This window comes from Vombatus ursinus, unplaced genomic scaffold (genome assembly GCF_900497805.2).
Source record: "Vombatus ursinus unplaced genomic scaffold, bare-nosed wombat genome assembly UNPS02014825.1, whole genome shotgun sequence".
NCBI lineage: Eukaryota > Metazoa > Chordata > Mammalia > Diprotodontia > Vombatidae > Vombatus > Vombatus ursinus.
This window is the reverse complement of record NW_020954603.1, coordinates 5,627,151-5,648,147: the sequence shown is the minus strand read 5'-3', so window position 1 is coordinate 5,648,147 and position 20,997 is coordinate 5,627,151. Positions and strand designations below refer to the sequence as shown.

General features: G+C 48.3%; 1 protein-coding gene across 1 annotated transcript; it reads right to left on the bottom strand.

Annotated features, from left to right (window-relative positions):
* Nucleotides 1–764: 764 nt before the first annotated feature.
* On the bottom strand, nucleotides 765–19,007 carry BTF3L4 (basic transcription factor 3 like 4). The gene is made up of 6 exons (XM_027838119.1): nucleotides 18,927–19,007; nucleotides 11,493–11,559; nucleotides 7,442–7,555; nucleotides 2,669–2,870; nucleotides 1,908–1,967; nucleotides 765–1,181 (listed from the first exon to the last, which is right to left on the bottom strand). Exons 2-6 carry the CDS (start codon nucleotides 11,544–11,546, stop codon nucleotides 1,135–1,137), a joined length of 477 nt encoding a protein of 158 aa, XP_027693920.1. The 5' UTR covers nucleotides 11,547–11,559; nucleotides 18,927–19,007; the 3' UTR covers nucleotides 765–1,134.
* Nucleotides 19,008–20,997: the final 1,990 nt, after the last annotated feature.

Genomic DNA, 20,997 nt, shown 5'->3' with positions numbered 1-20,997 from the left:
AGGGCCATCCAACTCAGAAGTAGGTTTCGAGGCCAAGAGCAGGGAAGCAGGTCAAAGAAACCCTTTCCGAGCCAGCATCATCATCCCATAAACATGCCAGTGGACACAGGGGAAGGCTCTAGGCCCCATTTGCTTTCAATTCAAGAGAAGGCTGCCAGTTCCAAACTTGCTGGAAAGAGAGCTGCCTCTGTCCTTCACAATAGCGAGGACTGTTAGGATGTCAAATGTCTCGGCAAAGACATGCCAGCTCCTGCCAGCTCCCCTGGATTTCAATCCACTGCCTGCCACAATCCATGGCAAATGGAAGGTCAAGAGCGGGCCTGCTGTTCCCCAGGACAAGAGAAGCAAGGCTTTACGAGGAGAGGGGTCTGGCTGTTCACAAAACCCTAAATGGAGAACATCCTTCTTGGTCTAAATGAGGTGACGAGGAACACTAACAAAGGCTGATCAAACCATTTTAAGACAAAAGGGGGCAAGGAAACATCTAGGAAGAAAGGCAGGGAAAGAGAAACTCTTCTGGGTCTAACCATGGAGTCAAAGGCGGCAAGACCAAGGGTGTCCCCCAGCCCGTGCCGTCGAAGGAAGCCCGTCCCCCAGCTCGCAGAAAGACACTCTAAACACAGCCAAGTATCTGCAAACACAACAGTTAACACAGCAAACTGAAACCCAGTCCTGAATGGTCTGATGTCTTGAGTCCTGGAACTATAGAGAAGACACTCACTTTTCACTATTTCTGTGCACTACTGGGCAAAGATAAAAAGGAAGAGACTTAAAGATCTGTTTTATTTTCTACTGGGGGCTGGGGGAGGATCAATAGCACTGTTATCCAATTGGCTCTCCACTGTACACACACACCCACACGCATACACCCACACACAACACACTCTCAAACACACAAAAACCCTCAAAGCTGCACCAATACTTCGTATTTTGACCAAAAGAGGAGATCCTGGGAGAAGTGCAAAATGCAAAATCAATTGACAGAAAAATGCTGAACAAACAGCATCATTAATATACAAAATATTTATATTACTGAACTATTAACAGGCGACGCTCTCTGCCGCTGTCCAGCTCTGTAGCCACCCGCTCCTTTCTCCAACCCAGTCCATGCCGGCCACCGAGAATTCTCAGACTCTAGTTTGCTTCATTCTTTGATGCTTCGTCAAAATTTTCTACGAGATCTGAAGAAAAGCAGAGGACACGAACTGTCAACGGCCTGAGGTTTCTTCTCCTCTGCTGCCACGGTGACAGCTACAGCAACATTGAACAGCTGGGCCTCTCACCAGAAACCCAGCCCTCCCTGCCTGAGCCTGACCCTACTCCGGGAGGTGGGCAGGGAAGATGGGATGCACACACCAACCAGTCCAACTTGCCTGTTTCTACAGGAGGTGTAATTCCCTGCAAGAATGCCAGCTATTGTCAGAGCCAATGTAGGCAGCCAGCACAGCTTCAAAAGGCCATCTCTGGCTTGGAGTTCTGTATGTGAAATGTGGGGCTGTGTGTGTTTGGATATTTCTTTGAATGAAGTTTTCTAGGACAAAACATCAAAGAACACTTCATTTTTCCTATTAAACCTCAATGGCTAGAGTTCTATTAGTGTGGATGGATACTTTTCCTGTGGACAGACTGACAACCTCTCATGAATCAGCGGGGCTGAAATCTCATCAGTTGGTGGACACCTCCAACGTTCACCATTTTAGGCCTCTGAGGACAGACAACCAATCCATCCGTTACTGGGCTCGGTAGGCCTCTCCTGAGCTGGCCCCAAGGGAAGCATCGCACCCATGGTGTGCAGAAGGAGCAGAGGAAGCCTCAGGAAGGCCAGCCCAGTTGGCAGGAGTCAAACACAGCAACCAAGCTGAAGGAACAAACACCGACAAAGAAACGGGAGCAGTCTTTAGACCTACCTGGCACATCGTCATCCTCTTCATCAATGTCTTCAGGCTTGGGTGTTTTGCTATCCAACACTGAAAAGAATTTTTACAACAATGAAGCCACAAGTATACGTGTTTACAAAAAAACCTAAAACTCTCTCTTCCATAGTCCCATCCTCCTTGTCTAAACGAATCTGAAACTTTACAGCAATCTGAACAGGAAAAGGAAATACTGTCATTATGATCACTGCAGGTCATCAAGAGAGCTTTCACCCTAAATCAGACATAGATCAGTTCAAATGCTGCCTTTGTTTCCTCATCTGTCAAGTAACGGAACTGGACCAGATAATCTTCGGAGGTCACTGCCAGCTACAGGTCGATGACTTTAGGACTGGTGACACCTTCTTGGCAGAGCCAAGTGAGGCAGGTTTCAAGTTTACCCCCAAATTCAATCAATCAGATGAGGTTAGAGAACAAGGACCCCCCCCCCCCCGCAACAGTCCCACCAACAAGAGCCTAGAGGAAAAGCTCATGCGGAGAACAACCAATCCTAGAACCTGAGGGCGACCACCCCTCCACAGCTTTTACCTGACTTCTACTCGCTCTCTGAGAGTGTTACTCTCAGTCAATAAAATTCCTCTGCTCTGTGCATGCTGTATCATCAACAGATCCTTTCTAACTAACAGAGATTGTTTCCCATAAAGGCACAAAGTAAAATGCCTTTACCTGGGGGCTGTGGGGTGCACGTGGCAGTGCTGGTTAAGAGGTAGAAGGCACTGAATTCAAATACCTACCTTGCCTGGGGAACTGTTCAGCTAACTTCCTAAGACTCGTTAAGCTGTCAGCTCCAAGCTGGCTTAATATTCCAGGAAGCATTTCTGTGATTGGCTTTGCTTCTGCATGGCCAGTGATTGCAAAGGTGTTGGCGGAGAGGGAAGCCTGGACTTTGGGGTTGTTGAAATGAATAACCGTCCCATCATCTTTAATCATGTTCACCTGTTTGAACACAAGATACACAGAAGGTTCACAAGGGTCTCACCACCTTTTCTAAAAGTAATTATACTAATAGCACATGGGTTGCAGACTCCTAAAGCTGCAACTCTTTCCATACTTCAGAGGGGGATCACCACATGGGGGAGAAGGCCAGTGAACCTCCAATGAGAGCAGGAAAGTTGCAGGCTCACCGCCAGTCCTGCCCTGTTTCTGCATAAACGCTTCATCAGCTACCTAGTGGGGCTCTCAAACAGAATCATTAGCATTCCTCCCAAGCCAAATCCCATTGAGTGCACCCAAGCCCCTCTAATCCACACACAGCCTCCTCTAATCCAAGTATCCAACCAGCCACCAAAGACGGTAGCTTCTATCTCCATATCTATTCTCCAGCCCCTTCTTACCACCCAGAGCCACCACCTCTGCCTCCCCACCTTACATCCCCTGGCTTCTTTCAAACCCCATCCAAGTGCCATGTTCTATAAGAAGCCTTTCCTGATTCCCTTTTCTGTTACCTTTCCCCAAAACACAACCTTAGACTTGTTTGGTACCTCCTTTTATGTGTCTATATAATGAAGTACATCAAGGAAGTCTTTGGATGATTTAATTCATTTTGGTCTTTGTATCCCTAGTGCCTGGCCCAGTGATAGGCACAGAGTAGGTTCTTAATAAAAGTTCACTGATTCACTAGGGGAGGGCAGAGCAGAGCCTTCACTGTGGACACACTGTGTGCTCAAGGGCCCCCACCCTCCAACAGAGCCAATGACTGAGCGGCAGTTCACTAAATCCACCAGGTCTTTCTCACGATTGCCATGGTCAGGCCCCTTCAATCCTCTAAGATCACAGGATCCCATCCACTGAATTGGAGGGCCCATCTCCTTGAACCCATTCATTTTAGATGTTAAACGACGCTGAGAGAGGATCTCCAAAGCCTACGATTCTATTGGATGCTTATTAGCTTTTCCTCCAAGCTCTATGGCATTACAGCTCTGCTGTGCCAGCACCACCGACTCCACCCAAAATAAAGCCAATCAACAGTTTAGAGCTGGAAGGACCTTAATGGTCATCCAGTCCAATACTCTCATTCTACAGATGAGAAAACGGAAGCAGAAGCCAAGTGACCTGCCCAAGGTCACACAGCTACTAAGTATCTGGGGCAGGATTTGAATCCGGGTCTTCTGGACCCCCAAAGCTAGAACTCTTCATGGTACACCAGAGAAGTGTCAAAAGGATACACATTCTGTTCTAAGTTCTCTCCTTAAAGACTCCTCTCCCTACGTCCTAATATAACATCGCCCTGACGCCAAGCAGCCAGAAGGAACACATTCATAAATTAACAATCTATGTGATCCCAATGGCAAACATGTTAATTAACCTAAATCACATGTGATGACTTGATCAGGAGATCCGGGTGGGCTCAGGCAGCCAGGGTGACCCGTGCTGTCCCCAGACAGGATTCCTGATCTGCTGCCTATTGGCTGCTGGAGGAAGAATTCCCACCCTGTCCCCCTTCTCCCATGACATTTTTCAGAGTTTTCCTTACTGCAGTTGTCTTTTTTGTAGAATGAGGTGACCAGACCAAATGTGTCCAAGGTGCCATGTTGAATCTGAATCTGTGCCTGCAAGCATTAATGTGTCACTTTAGGATTCCAACTGCACACTGTTTGCACACGAGCAAATCCTTTCTCTATCTCTGAGTTCATAATCTGCGACTAACAGATGCTAGCTGGAGGCCTCAAGGCTTGGGTTCCCCCTTCCTCTCGGGTGCTCCTCACCCCCAGCTATCCCTGCCTCCCACTTCTCATCTTGCCTGAGGCCAGTATTTGTGGTAAAGGGCTGGAGAGAGGGAGAATGTCATTCATCTAGGTGCCACTGCTCAGAGATGAAGGAAAGCTCTGGCCCAGGCCATGGGGGCCCCTACTGAGCATTTACGTAGTTCACCAGGATACGGGAAGGGGGTTTCAATGGGGAGTAGGTGGTGCCAGCATGGCTGTGCTGCAAATATGAATAATTTTTTCCATGGGGAAAAATGGGTATAGCATCAGAAGACCATACAGCACGAGCCACACAGTATGCCAAGTACTCTTTAACTTCAGTAATCCCCTGAAGTGCTTCAAGGAAGAAATGCCAGCCCTCCCACAAAGATGATCACACAAACCCTTCACAGCTTAGCACATTGTCTTGGATGGAGTCAGCTGAAAAGTCCTCCACCCTGAGGCCAGCCCTGGTGATGAGCTTGGCTAGGCTGGCTTTGGGGCAGTAGGGTCCAGGTTTCCTTCCAATGGTGGCAAGGCCAGCCAGAATGCATCATCTTCTGCAGGAGTCCTTAAGACCCACCAAGATGAGGCACAGAGAAGGCTTTCGGGAAGGACACTTAGGGCGCATTGTGGGCTGAACTGGAATTTAGATTGGCCTAGGAATTTCCATTGATTTATATACTGTTTCTATGGGGAAATGTACTCCAAGTTCCAAGTAAGTGAGTTTTAACCCAACAAACAACTGCTCAGAACTTATTGTGTGCAGAGCACAAGGCTAGGTAATAGGGGTATGAGGCAAACAAGATAAGCCAAGATGGCCACAGCCCAAGAAGCTTGCAGTTTGCAGGCGGATGAGAGAACAAGCTAGATGATGAAAACATACCTGAACACAGGATATGTGCATGAGACAGATGGGACACAGAGCGTTCACCAAGTCCAGAAGGAGACGGCCACTACCGACCAGCAGGCCCTGGGCAAACCTCCCAGAGAATCCCCACCACCTGGGTGGGCCTGGTCTGGGAACGCAGCCTAGGAGTCTGTGAGCGTAGCCACTGGAACCCGGGGCCTAAGCCCCCAGGGCACTCTGCCTCACTGCCTTCCTCCAACCCTCCCAATTCAGCCTGGTGTGTATCTGCAATCACTCTAACACAGTCCAGGGAAAAAAGTGTATTTCCAACAGTAGTACCTGCTAGGTGGTTCACTGGAAAGAGATGCACCTGGAGTCAAGAAGACCTGAAAAAATCCTAACTCAGAAACGAACTAGCAGTGTGACCCTGGGCAAGGCCTATCACCTGTGTGCCTCACTTTCCTCAAGTGTAAAATGGAAGATGATAACAGTAACTGCCTCGCAGGGTTGTTGTGAGAATCAAATGAGATAACAGTTGTAAAGTGCTCAGCAAAGTGCCATTTGTGTGCAGGAGGTCCCACCTGCTTTACAAATATTTGCTCCCTTCCCTTCTGTGCTACCAGGAGAACCCTCAGTTTGCCACAAGTTATGAAGATTAAAAAAGGCAGACCTACTGATGTGGGACAACTCAGTAACATTCTGGATGGTAAACACTGCTCCTGTGAGAGTCAGGGGGCTTTTTTCTCAACCCCTCCAACAGGAAAACATAAACCACAGCCTAGGAACATGGGCCAGGGGAGGACAAGAGGGCTGCCTTGGAGGATGCCAAAGCCTGGGAAAGTAGCATGGCCGTGGGCACAAGTGGCTGTTTCCTGCCTTGCCCCACCCCCCACTAACACTCCAAGGGTTTTCTCCATCTACTTGACAGAGCAGGGTCTAGAAAATACACTAACATTCTTTGTTTCACACCAATCTGAAGGTTTCTTCTATTCTCAAGTTTCTGCCAGCTTCTTTAACCCTAGCAAAAACTAAGGAAATGCTCGTCCCTTAATGGCCAGTCACCTGTGGCTCCCATTGGAACCAATTCCAAACATCAAGAACAAGTGTGACTGCTGGAGGCTCCCCAGGCGGCAGCTCTACAGATGCTGCCATCTCACAAGCACCCTCAGGCCAGATGGGCCCAGTGGGCCTTGCTTAGGGAGATCGTCACTGTGGCCATGATGTTCCACAGGGCCTCAAAGAAGCAGCTGGGGTAGCATTCCACCAAGTGAAGGACAGGTCACTTTCTCCAGGGCCTGGGAGAACACAGATGTGGCAAGGACAGGCAGATTAAGGCAGACCCCACAGGGGAACATCTGCTTTCAAGTAGCAAAGAACACCAGTGACTTGAGATTCTAGAAAATGTGTAGAGAAGCAAATCAAGTCTATGCTTTAAAGCTGAAGAGCTGGTCAACTAACCAACTGAGTCTATGAGTAAGGATTCTCAGAGTGGCATGGTGTATGTGCGTGCGTGCATTTGAACAAGCGTGGTCATTTCAGGGCCTTGTGAAGGGGCTCAGGAAAACCCTGCCTGCTATCAAATCAAGCTGAGAAGCCTCTTCTCTTCAAGAAGGCCTAGAAATAGCTTCCTGAGGGAAAGGAAAAGGTGATAATTTGTTATTTGGGAAAATCTTCCACTGTCTTTATCCATGCTTTAATATTTTTATGAAGTGCATGAGTTATCTACAATTGTGCCATTTTCACCAATGCTAGTTTAAGAGTCTTAGCACAGTACAATTAAACTCACACGTGAGGCCAACCTTCAGAAAAGTCTGTTGTGACCATACATAACCACACCAATGTTAATTATATGAAAAATGACTCCACACCCAGCAGTTCCAAGTCCTTGGAAAAGACCAAGGACTTTGGGCTGATTTTTTTTTTCCATCTGAAAAGTCAAAACAACCTTTTACATTGTAGCCTAGTGACCTTACCTCTTCAATACCAGCAATATTATTCACAGCCAATTTTTTGAGAGAACTCTGAAGTTTCTTGTCGTCTGCTGTGGCTGTCCTATGTACCACCTTCTTCTTTCTGCGAGCTGTGCCCTACAAGAAGCAGACAATGGGAAAAGCCTGAGTCAGCAGAGTCCCAGACTCCCACACTCACATCACCTCACTGAATCCTACAAAGGAAGCTGGTGACTCTCATGGTTAGTGAAGGTCCTCAGGAAGCTTTGGACAACAAATAGCTGGGGCCTGCTTTCAAGAGTTCAGTTATGAACTCAACTGTCTAATCTGTTTCAAAAGCATCTGTGCCTCTTGGTTAACTCAATAATTTGAAATCATTATAAGCAACATCTGCTCCCATTCCAATGCTATCTTAAACTAGATAAGCTAGTTCTAGAAGCCAGATGACTCAAAGGTCATTACTCGAATGCCTCTCTGAACCTCCACCGAGGTAAGGGGTTCCTCCAGCAGTAGAAACTGCCACCCATGCAAGCCATGAAGACGGGTCCCTACTCCTAGATTGCTCCCCACTTACTTTAAGTGTATTCTTTCCCCTACATTCCTGTCCCATAAGCACCTACATACTTACACTACATGTAAAACCCTTCTTAAAAATGCCATAGAATTTTAGAGTTTAGGGGCTAGTATAGGAGACCTTAGAAGTCATCATGCATTAGTGCCATCATTAAAGGCCAATGTAAAATAAACTGGAGTACAAATAAGTAACAAATGAAAAGTCTACATCTTACTGGGTCATATCATCAAGGGAATCCAAATTAGACAGCTCCCAACTTAACAGACTGAGCTGCAACCACAGATTTCCAGGTCCCTACTGTAACAGCGATGTATGTTTAGTGTCCACGCTAGACCACAACAGGTGACAACCAATCATGTAACTCAAATCCAACTAAGAGCAGCCAAAGCCCAGAGCTCCCTGGAGCAAAGTCTCTCTACACCTTGAGACCAAAGGCAGAATTCCCCTGCAGATGACTGGAGACGGGTGCAGGGAAGTTCTTTTTGCTAAAAAGGCAGGGGCCTGACCACCAGCAGGCATCTTTAAGTGTCTTGGTGTTAATAAAGAGATCTCTCTTTATAGGTGGCAGGCCCCTCACACACCTGGCATCATTAAGGCATAAGTTGCTCCACAGAAAAATTACTGTTGTAGGGCCTCAGAGAGTTGTTAAGAGGCTCTGAGTTCAAATTTAACCTCAGGAGGAAGAGTGTGCCTGACTCTAGGCCCAATATGCTATTAAGGCACTATAAAAATGGCTGTCCATATTATCTTCCTGCCTTTCAAGGGCTCCCTGTCAATGACGTGCTGGCAAATGTTTAACACCCAGCAACATACTTTTCAATTTAATACGACATTATTATTAACATTTTCTCCATCACTTTCTTAAGTCTAGAAATCAACAAAACAATAAATCAAGCCCTGATTTGTAGCTCTGGTGATTTCTGAGGGGTACACACAGTCACACTGAAAATTTAACAACCAGCTCTCCAGTTTGAGGGGGGGACCCTGGCTCCTTCCCATAGCATCTATATGTCATCTGCACCACATCATGTATATTTCAAGTATAAATCCACCATAGATTGTTTTTTGTTATTATATTATAAGGGGTATCCCTTAGTTGTTAGATATGGAAGGAACCTGAAAGAAAGTCACAACACAGAATATTAAAATGCATTGTGTTGGAAAGGCCCTTAGAAAAATAGATGAAAAAAAAAATAGGATGGAAAAACCAATAGTCAGGAAAGCAGACTGTGAAAAATACCCCCCTCCCCAGAAATTGCACTGGGCATCTTCACATAATTGTTTTTGATAGGATCAATCAACTAACAAGCACTCATTAAGCCCTTCCATGCACCAGGCCTTGTGCTAGGAACACAAGTATAAGAAAGTGAAATAATCCCTACTCACAAGGAACAAGGTCATCTATAAATATATTCAGCATAAATATAAAGTAGATAGATGCAAATATGTATATGGCAGTTGGGGGGATCAGGAAAGGCTTCATGCAGAGGGAGGTGCCTGAGGTAAGAAGGGATGGTCAATACAAAGGCCCAGTGTGTCCTATGGGAGGAACAGAGAGAAGGCCGGCTTGGCTGGATGCCAGAGTGCAGGAGGAAGTAATGTTCATGGAGGCTAGTGCCAGGTCGGGAAGGACTTTGAAGTTTAGATTGGAGTACCGAGGCAATAGGGAGCCACTTGCGTTGACTGAGTAGGAGAATCTCATGGTCTTGCTCTTCCTTGGCCAGCGGAGGGGCAAGGTAGGGGGGGCAGGGCAGCTGCAATCACCTAGGCCAGAGGCAGCTCCTTGAGCGTAGGGACAAGTTCACACTTGGCTTCTGTCTGTCTGGGGCCTGGCACAAAACAGGCCCTTGATAAATGCTTACTGCCTAAAGGATCAGGCCTTAAGCCTGGACAGTTCTTTCCATCCTTCTCAAAAAGAGGACAGAAATCCTAATTAATCTCTTCTTGAGTACCTGGGATTACTATGTAAACATCAATTACTCTACGGCATTTTAATCTGAGGCTCCCAACATTCTTCTCCAGCTCTCCTGACTTCTTCCTGGCTCTCACCAGCCCCCTCTCCGTTTAGTATTAGTTAGTATGCACCCATTCTAATTGGCCCATTTCTGATTTCTCCTTCTCTACATCGTCATCTGCTTCAGGATAGGGAACCAGACAACCATGATTTCTGAGGCTCCCAGGCCTGCCTCATTGTCTCTCCTCAGACTCCCACGGTCCTTCAGAACCCGAACCCAAGCCCCAGCTTCTTTCTGTAGAAGCCTCTCCCCCTGCCCCCTGTCCCCTGCCCTCTGCCCCCAGAAGCTGCTGGCACTTTCCCTCTGACTTTCTCTTCCTCCTACCTATATGGACACAGTTGTACACATGCTGTCTCCCCCATTAGAGGGTGAGCTCCATGAAGGCCAGGAAAGTCTCTGTGCCTTTCTTTGAAACCCTCTGTGATAAGCAATTAATAAATGCTGGCTCCCCCTGATTAAAGCACATTAGCTTAACTGTCTGGATGGACTGTTTCATTCCTTGTATCTTGTCACCCCAGGCCTTAACCCACTGAGACCCTGGCCCTGGTAGGCACTTAATTAAGGCCAAAAGACTGGCTGATGAGCTGTCCCATCTGGATTTGCCCCACGTCCTCATCTTGGCTCGGACACTTGGTAGGTGTATGATCTGGACTAAGTCACTTTTCTCTGAATCCTATTTTCCTCATCTGTAAAACAAAGGCTCAATTTTAGCTGCTAAATGATCCCTGAGGATCCTCCCAGCACAGAGTCCCTGATTCTCTCATAAAGTGCCAGGCAATGTGCTAAGCCTAAGGCTACAAAGGACAGAAGTGAAAAGTCCCTACTCTCATTACATTCCAAGAGTCACGCCTCAGGGTGCATGAACACGAGGTAGTTTGGGCAGGGAGAGCCTGAGCAGCCACGGGAAGAAGGCTTCACGTAGAAGGTCCTGCTTGGGCTGACTGCTGAAAGAGACTAGGGACTCCCCAAGCCAGGCATGACGCACAGCCAGTGCAAATGCACAGAGATGGAGATGAGAAATAGCACAGGGGCAATCTGAGAAGAGCTTGAAACACCCAACAGAGGAGTTTCTACTTAATCCATATGCTTATTTCTACCTTCCCAGCTATGTTTTGAACAGGTGACTTCTAGATATGTTACTACATTGGATGATAATAAGAAAACTGTCCCTTTTCCCTGGGTAACCAGGCCCAGAGGAAGAGAGGCTATGCCTTTAGCAACAAGAGGGAGGGAGTCTCAGCCAGAGGCTGCCCCACTGCTGCACAGGCCACAGGAAAGAAGGCTGGTTTTCAAGTGAGAGGACACGGGTTTAAATCCTGATTCTGCCCTTAGCACCTGTAGTAAGGGACAAGCCCCTTCAGATCTCTGGCTAGATGAGCCCTGGGGCCCCTTCTTATGCTTGCTGCTCTCTGGAATATGACATCAGTTTCCAACCTTTACAGCCGGCTGTGCATAAGAACACAACTGAGTCTGAGTCCACACTCACCTTGCCTCCTATCCGGACCTGAGCTTGAAGCTTGGCTAACTTCTCTTGATTCATGCTGCTGGCAGATCTAGAAAAGAAGTAGATGGTTTCAAGTCTCTTGCAAATCTTAGTGAGCTCTAGCAAAATAGGAACCCTGCCCCCAAACCCCCAGGCCCCTGGAGTTCTCACCCCCATCCCATCAGGGTGGAGACAAGATCCACTGCATGCCAGCTCCAGAAGCTCCTATACCAAGCTGCTCAGACTTGGAGAAGGAGGCTTAAGGTCTTAAAACCAGCCTGACGAAGCTCAGAGAGACTTGAGGGGATGAGCCCAGAAAGCTGCCCACTTAGTGGCCACTCACAAAGCCCATCTACTAAGAGACAGGGAAGAGTCAGGGGACGGATCAGCCATAGAGGGATCTTCCTGCCCACTGTACATAGTAAGGATATAGATTAAAATGATCCCGAAAAGGAGTTCTAGAAGCAGAAAAAACCCAAGATGCTGGCAAAGTCACCAATTCTGAGGCACCTCCAGAGAAACAACATTAGTCCCTTCTTTGGCTTCAATAATGATGAAATAAATCCTCACAGCCAGTTGGTGTTGGTGTTTAGGCAAGGATTTTTTGAACCGAGCCGATTATCTACTACAAAATGCATTAATAAGGAAAAACCTCAAAAACAGTCCATACTCTCAAACTATTTCCTACTCTTTTTTAAAGGGCCATCCATGTAAACACAAAAAGCCACCTGGGCTGAGATCAGATATGATGAATGGCTGGATTTCCAAGCACTGAAAGAAGTAGCCACAAAATAAGGAAGTCTTTGTCCAAGATGAGATGATGAAATGAGTATCAATGAGAGGGAGAGGCCCAAGCCTCCACAAAGTTCTCTCAAGGCCGCCCTCACAGGCTCCTTATTTTCTGGTGTCCCAAGCACTTTCCCACGCAGCATTTTCCTTGACCCTAATCTCCACACCACTAGTAGACTGTGGAGGAACAGGCTGTCACTACAAAAGGACATGCCATTCTCTAGCTTTCTGTTCTTTTTAAGGCACAAAAAGAGAAGGCAGCCAATCAGCCAACCTTGGGTTTGGTAAACCACAGGCCTGACTACAAAGGTACGAATCCCTGACACCCCGACACCCCCCCCCACCGCCGTCATTGGGCTCTCCTCCTTTCTCACATGATCTTGGACTAACTCATCTACAATCCCAGTACCCAAGCAGAGCATCCAAGACCAGTATTAGCTCTGTCTTTGGGGCCCCGCTGTCTACAACAGTGTTCTGCATACAATCAACACTAGGTACCAGGCACTGTGCTAGGCACTGGGAACGCAGAGATCAAAATGAAATTGTTTCTGCCCTCCCTAGCTTACATTCTATCAAGGAAGATGTGACGTAAGCACCTAGATAAACACAAAATAAATACAAGGTGATGGGGACAGCACCGGGCACCTGGGCAGGATGGAGGCGGGGGCTCAGGAAAGACTGGAAAGGGGCTAGGAAGAGGCATATGAGCTGAATTGAGAGATTCTAAAAGGCAGAGATGAGGAGAGTGGGTATTCTAAGCATGAGGCACAGCCAGTGCCCAAGGCACTGAGACAGCCTTGGGAGATGGCGTGTCATGTGTGAAGAACAGGGAGGAGGCCAATCTGGCTAAGTGTGTTAAAGTGTATATAATGTCAGAAGGGTAGGCTGGGTCTGTTTTAAGGCCAAACAGAGCAGTTTATATTTTACTGAGTACAGTAAGTGGCATGATCAGACCTGTGCTTTACAAAAATCAGCAGCTGAGAGGAGGATGGAATGAAGTGGGGAGAGAGTTTAGACCAATCAGGAGGCCACTAGAGTCTAGGTGAGAGGTGATGAGGGTCAGGGCACAGAAGAGAGAAGATGGAGAGGCAGAAATGACAAGATCTGGCAACAACTGAATGAGTAAAGAGCCTGGAAGGTTACTGAGCTCGTCAGCCGGGGTGCCTGGGAGCCTGGAGGATGGGGGCACTGCTGGAAGAACAGGGAAATTTGGAAAGGGGGCAGGTTTGGAGGGGAAAATCCCAAAGTGTTTTGGGCAAGTTGAGGCTGAGATACCAATGGGACACCCAGTTGGTGATATGGGACTGGAGCTCAGAAGAGATCAGAGATGGGTCCTGAGACCTTGGAAACATGTGTACAGAGATGTATCAAACCCCAGGACAGAGCTTTGGGGTATGCCACCATAGGCAGAATGACATGGAACCAAGGAAACCAAGGGAAGGGAGTCACTACGTAGGAAGCTTTCACACGGGCCCATCACTGTGCTTGGCACTGGGAGGAGAAGGGGGCCAACTGTGAACTGTCAACCATGAAGCCTGAAGACAAGACCACTTCCATATCTGGTAACCAAGAGGGCCCTGGTAGCTTTGCAGAGAGCTCTTTCAGTTGAATAATGAAGTAAGAATGGGGTAAGGAGCGATACATAAGTGGAGGCTACAAGTATAGACAGCTTTTTCTAGGAGTTTGGCTAGGAAAGGCAGACAGATACAGGTGAGTAACTGGAGGGAATCACAGGTCTGATGACAGTATGGTAAGTCTGGGGGAGACCTGGATACATTCATAGGCAACAAGGAAAGACCAATAGAGAGGAAGAGACTAAAGATTAGAGAGAAAAAAGGGGGATGAGGGTGGGGGCAATCTAGAAGAGCAAACAGAATCAAGGGTACATTCTAAAGGCTTGGAGAGAAGCATCCCTCTTCATCAACAGCTGAAGTAAAAAACGGAGGATGGTGTCAAGGGGCTTGCGAGATGCAAAGAAGCAGTAGCTCACAACAAATGAGCTGGGTTTTTTTTTGTTTTTTGTTTTTTCCCCAGGAAAGCCTGCTTTCCTTAGCTGAAAGGGTAAGTGGTAGTGGTGTGGGAGGCTTGAGAAAGGAGGTTAAGAACAACCTGGTGGGGAGCGGGACAAAGAAGTAGGGATGAGAAAAAGCATTGCCAGGCTGCAGTGAGGGCCCAGTTGAGAATAGTCAATCTATAAGCATTTATTAAGCGCTTACCATGTGCCAGGAACTAAGTGCTGGGGACACAAAGAAAAAGCAAAAACAGTCCCGGAACTCACATAATAATGGGGGGGGGACAACATGCAAATATCTAGACCCATGCAACATAGACACCAAGTAAATGGAAATTAATCTGGAAAGGAAAGCCATTGCTAGGTCAGGGACCCAAAAAGGCCTCTTGCAGGTGACTCTTGAAGGAGGCCAGGGAAGCTGGCAGAAGAGCTGCCCACCAGCAGGGGAGAGCGCACAGCGTTTTAGGATTGGGGGGGGGGGACAGTCAGGGCAGAAGTGGGAGACAGAGAAGTGCTGTTGTTGTAGCAGCCCCAGTGGGCTCAGTGGGTGATTTACTTCAGTGCCATTCAGCAGAATGTGAGTAGGAGTGGAGGGGGTGGATGGTGGGAATAAGCCAGGCATTTAAGAAAATATTTATTAAATGAATATTTTTACTCAATTTTTAAAGTGTTTTTTAAGTTTACAAGATATTGTTATCTTTTACCTAAATGCATAAAATGCAGTTGTTTAAAAGTCACTCATCTTCTAGGTTCTGGGCACAGTACAATAACAAGGGGGAAGGAGGGATCACAATTACTGCTAATTTGCATTTGATTTCAAGCTTTCAGGACTAGATCTCAATGCATTTCACAACCACAGCCTGGTAAGATGGAAATGACACCAGCTTTGCAACCAGAAGTCTTAACCTGTGTGACCTCAGCTAAGTCACGTCCATACTCTCAGCTGATTTCTTCCCCTTAAAATATAGTAGACTAGGTAATAACTCAAATGTATATATTGCTTTAAATTTTGTTACATATTGACACACATTATCTCATTTGGCTCTCTAAACGTCTTTGTGAGGTAGGTATTATTATCTCCATTTCACAGATGAAGAAGGTGAGGCTGAGACCTTTATGAACAGGGTCATTTAGTGTGGGAAGCAGAATGGAACCCTGGTCTCCCTGACTGGCCACCAGGAGTGAGGGTGCCTGTGCCACGTGCTTCTTGGTGATTTCCAGGCTACAACCCTTCGGCAGCTCATATCCATGTTACCAAACAAATGAGGCAATGTTAGGCATGCATGCACTCACACAAGCTCTCACTCTCAAGCCCTCTCTGGGTAATGACAGCACACTGGGGCACAAAAAAGTGAGTCCTGACTGGTGCCCAAGGTGAAACATATGCCCACAAGTCAGGGAGAGTTTACACTTTATCATTCCTCAACCTGAGCCCTGAATGCGCTGGCACAGAATAAAGTGGCCCCACTGCTTATGGAGGAAGGAACCTGGCTAGAGAACTAAAGAGGGCCCAGAGGCCCAACCCTGCCACTACCCTGGGTTCTACTGCACCGTCCTCCACAGTGGTCTCCTGGCCTTCAGCTCCTTCCCTTTCCAAGCCATCCTTCCCAAGGCCTCCATAACATCTCTACATGCACAGGTGTGACCATGGCACTGAGGTCCAAAATCCTACATGAACTCGCTAGTCACAGGACACACAAGAGCCTCAGCTTGGGCCTGAAGGCCTTCCACAGCCTGGCCTCACCTATCCCCTATTTCAGTCAACACCACTCAGGGAATTCTGGGCACCAGACTGGAATAGTCCCTTCCGGTTAGTCCCAATTTTCCTGCCCTCTTTCCCATGTCCACCCCACATCCATCTTGTCAAGATCACTCTGTCCCTTGATGGTCCAAGTGCCACCACCTCCACGAAGGCTTCAGTATCAGTATTAGGACCCCCTCCTACTTCCCCAAGTGATCTCTCATTCCCAGGATGGTTTTTTTCTATTACCCCTCCTCACTCTGTCCTCACTACTCTATTCTGTACCACACTTATTTGTGTGCCTGATCATCTCTGTCAGAGTTCAAGCTCCATGAGGGCAGGACCGGTGCATGAGACTGCTGGTAAGTAGTAGGTACCCACTGTTTGCTGAATTGAATGAAACATTTCTATCCAGAGAAATTTCTCTACAGAAATGAAGGGGGCACAGCACCTGCAATACCTGGCAAAGGTGCCACGTAAATTGAGCTGGGCCTGGGCCTGGCACTGCTGGCTGTCTGGTGGAAGAAGCACCCGCTGACCCTGCCATCAGAAGCTGTCACTTCCTGGGGTGCTGGCTGCACCATCGACGGGGTGGATGGTGCCTGTTCCTACCTTACCAGACTGTCAAGAGGATGCAAGGTGACATAAGCGCAACTTAATCTTGGCACATACAATAGCCATAAAATGAAGAGGGTTAAGGTGGAGGCCTGGTTTGCTGAAAACAAAAACTACTACCAACACAAAAACCTCTCCAACCAAACTGCCAGAGTCCACCCCACTGAGTTTCAAAGAAGAGACCTTTCCACCTAAGAAGGAAGCATCATGGAGGAAAGAAGGCTATTTGGGAGAGGAAATAGGGAGGAATGGGAAAGGGTGTGGAAAGAGGTTCCCTGGACCCCTCAAAAAGAACCAGGCAGATGAGCCAGCAATGGATAGAGCAACGGCCCTGGAGTCAGGAGGACCTGGGTTCAAATCCAGCCTCAGATATATAACACTCACTAGCTGCGTGATCCTGGGTAAGTCACTTAACCCCACTGCCTAGCAAAACAAACAAACTAACAAAAACAACAAGGCAGGAGAATGGGGATCCCAAGCTCAGGGCTTGGAGGGTGGGAGTCCAGGCTCAGAATGTCAGAATGAGAATAAAGGCCTTCCAGACCATCCAGAAACCTAACATCTCAGACACGTGCAGGCCCTGGGACCCTTATCTGAACAGCACTGATGAGGGCTACTATGAGGTGAAGCCCCCCCGCAGCCCACTCACGGCAGGATGGAACACAAGGAGTGAACTCTCCAAGGTCACTGGCAAGTTGTCGGCAGCCTCAGGGCCAGATCAGCCCTCTTCCTCCTCCTCTTCCCTCCAGGCCCAGCCCTTCAAGGACTAAGGCCTGGAGAAGCCAGGCTTCCCCACCCGGCCCTGCAGAGGTCATGTAGTCCAATTCACCCCCAACAAGAATCCCCCCCCCAAGGAAGGAAATGTACATTATTTAAGGCAGTGCAAGATCTCCAAGCAGCCTGCCTGGAGTCCATCATAAGAACAGGCCCTGGCTGTACTGGCAGGGCGGCGTAGTAGGCAATCCAGTGGGTCTGGTCTGGGAGTCAGAACTGGTCACACTCCCGACCGACACAGTACAACCTGTGGGATCTGAATCAGGCCACTCGCTCTCTCCCAGCTCCACTTTCCTCCCTTACAGAAAGAAAGGGGTCCCCAGATAATCTCAAAGGTCTCCCTGGCTCCGTAGACTCTTTGAAGAGTCTAGGCTTCCCCAAATTCTTCTCCCGCTACTCCTCAAAGGGGAAGTGGAGCATCCTGGAGGAAAGTGCACTCAACCTGGAGACAAAGACCAGGGTTCAGAGCCTCAGCTCTGCTCCCTCCTGGAGATGCTTCCTGGGCTGAGTCACCTCCGGGTCTGCTTTCCTTCACCTGGCAAAGGTGATCATCCTTGCAAGCCCTATCGTGAGGTAAGCATCCTGCAAACCCCAAACAAACAGGCGCTGGAGCTATTATTATCACCAAACACCGTAACCACTTGTGTATGTCTTAGACAGGGCCTGGACCCGGGAATTCCAGGGAGAAGTTTCTCTCGAGGCAGATCAGCACCTTGCCTTTGACGGACAGCCTCAGAGAGCTGCCCAGAGCCCTAGAAGAAGCGACCTTCAGCTTGGCCTCTTACCCTGGTTCTGGTTGGGGATCAGCAGGCAGGCAGTGAGAGCCCTGCTCATTTTGCAGAGGAAACTGACCCAATGGTAAACACAGCATTCAAATAAATATTTGGGGCAAGATGACAGCCCAGCCTGGCCACCTTGGGCACCATTCACTCTCGAAGGCAAGGAGCCCTCTGAGGTCTAGAGGAGCCTTTACAGATGAGGGAACTGAGGCCAGGGAGAACTCATTCTATCTGGGGCTGGGAGGGACCCGACAAGACCCTCCATTAACTTTGCAGAAGAGGAAACTGAGGCCCAGGAGAAGCCCACGGGACCCTAGCTCGGTAACTGGCAGGACCCTCCAGGGCCACGGGTCCTAGGCTCTCAAGTGAGGCCGAGGGAGGCTCCTCCCAGGACGGAGGAAGCCCATACCCGCTCTGACAGAAGTAAACTGGCCGGGACCTCGGAGTCCGGGGAGTCCCAGGCCTTCACTTGACAAAGAAGGAAACCGAGGCCCAGGAGAAACCCCTCCAGGATCCCAGTCTTCTGGGTCGGCGGAAGCCCAGGCCTCCTTTGGCAGAGAAGGAGCCCGAGGCTCAGAGAGGACCCGAGGAGGGCCTGCCTCAGTCTCCCCTTCCAACTGCCGGGCTCCCCCCTCCCCTGCTCCGCCTGGGCAACCTGGGCAGCCGCGCCCTCCAGGGCTCGCGCACCGGGGGCGCCGGGAGCGAGGCTCCGGCAGCCGCCGCTTTACCTGGAGCCAAGGCGCGGGCTTCCTCCGACGGCAACACGCGGCGGCAGCAAGATGGCGGTCGCAGCGGAGGCAGAGAAAGGAGGCGGCGGCCGCGGGAGCGCGGACACATGACACCGCCCGGCCCATCTCCCGGCCCCCCGAGCAGCCAATGGCCATACGCGCCCGCTGGAGGGGGGCGGCCGAACCCTCGGGTCCAATCGCGAGGCGGTGGGTTCGGAGGCGCGCCTTGCATGCTGGGAACTGTAGTCCCCATCGGAGTACATTGTGTTCCTCGCTAGGGCGTCTGGGAGCGGGCAGTGAGCGAGTTTTTGTTTGGCATCCTGGACTTTCCTAGGGCATTGTCACGGGACTGGGGAGCAACCTCTCCAGTGTGTGTGTGAGGAAACGGCGAGTTATGGATACACTTGTCGTTGTGCAATCCAGAGGAAGGAATCCGGAGGACGTGGGTCGGTTTAAAAGCAACACATTTAGTTTTAGGCGACCTTTAAATAAATTCAAGAGCGTTTATTAGGCGCCTACTTCCAGAAAACCACCGTCTAACTCAGGTCCCAGATTTCCGACTCAAGCAGCCCTTTATTGAGCGTCTAATTAGGTGCCTGCTATGTCCAGGCACGGTGCTAAAAGTTGGTGCAGAAAAAGTGCTTGCCCTCGAGGAGCTTACACTCAAGGGAAACAATTTATGCAACGTGTATTCATGAGTATGTAGAGCATAGGTAATGTTTCATACCAATGGTCCTTCATGTCTGCAGAGAAGGGACAGATGTACATTTTTTTCTATTTTCTTAAGGGACAAGCTTTTTGCTGTTCTGTCTTTTTCAGTGTGTCCAACTCTTTATGACCCTACTTGAGATTTTTTTGGCAAAGATACTGGAGTGCTTTGCCATTTCTTTCTCCAGCTCATTTTACAGATGAAGAAACTGAGGCAAAGTGAAGTGACTTACCCAGGGTCACACAGCTACTCAGTGTCTGAAGGCAGATTTGAATTCATGAAGATGATTCTTCTTGACTGCAAACTGCTACTCTATTCCCTGTGCCACCTAGCTGCCTCAGGGACAAGCTTAGTCATTCTAATTACACAGCGTTCTATAATTTAAATTTTTTTTTCCCATTTACATTAATGTCATTGTCAATAATGTTTTCCTGATTCCACCTCCTACAGCTCAGGTCTGACCACGTCACCTACCTTCTCAATAAACTTCAGTCGCTCTCTGTTGCCTCCAAGATCAAATATAGAATGCTCTGTCTGGCGTTTAAAGCCCTCCATAAACCTAGTCCCCACCTACCAGTGTCCTTACATCCTGCTTCCCAACAGGTGCCATCCAGGGACACTGACCTCTTTGCTGTTCAACAAATAGGACACTGCATCTCTTAGCTCTGGGAATCTTCTCCTGCTGTCTCCCGTGGATGTTCTCTTTCCTCAACTGACTTCCTTCCAACTAAAGTACCATCTTTTACCGGAAGCCTTTCCCAACCTCTCTTAATTCTAGTGCTTTCTCTCTGTTAATGATCTCTTATTTATCTTGTGTGTATGTGTACCTATATGCACATGTATATATATCCTGTATGTAGCATGTTTTGTATATATTACTTGCTTGTCGTCTTCCCCTTTGGATTGCAAGCTCCTTGATGGCAGAGACTGCCTTTTGTCTCTTTTTGTAGCCCCAGCCCTTAGTACAGTGCCTGGCACATAGCAGGCACCGAACAAATATTGATTGATTGATTGACTTCACTCTGCATCAGTTCATAATTCTTTTCTTCTCATGTTTCTCTGAATTTCTTACCTCAGTCATTTTTGGTGTGCAGAAACAGTTCATCACATTCTTATACCCTAATTTGTTTGGCCATTTCTAATTGATACAACTCCCTCATTTTACAGAGGAGGAAAATGATACCCCAAAAGCTTCAGTGACTATCTGAAGATCATTCACTACTATCTGGAGAACTGAATTGTCTCTACAGTCCCACATCATTAGAACCCTGCCTCTCCTTAGTCCTACTTGGTCATAGAGGCTGTGTAGTTTCTATCTTTGTATCTGAAGGGTAGAACTCTGGACTTTCATTTTCTTTGATG

Coding starts and splice junctions, on each gene's coding strand:
- BTF3L4 (XM_027838119.1), bottom strand. CDS start 11,546: ATGAATCAAGAGAAGTTAGCCAAGCTTCAAGCTCAGGTCCGGATAGGA. Junction 7,556..11,492: donor AGGTCCGGATAGGAGGCAAG/GTGAGTGTGGAC, acceptor TGCTTCTTGTAG/GGCACAGCTCGCAGAAAGAA. Junction 1,968..2,668: donor TGAACAGTTCCCCAGGCAAG/GTAGGTATTTGA, acceptor AATTCTTTTCAG/TGTTGGATAGCAAAACACCC.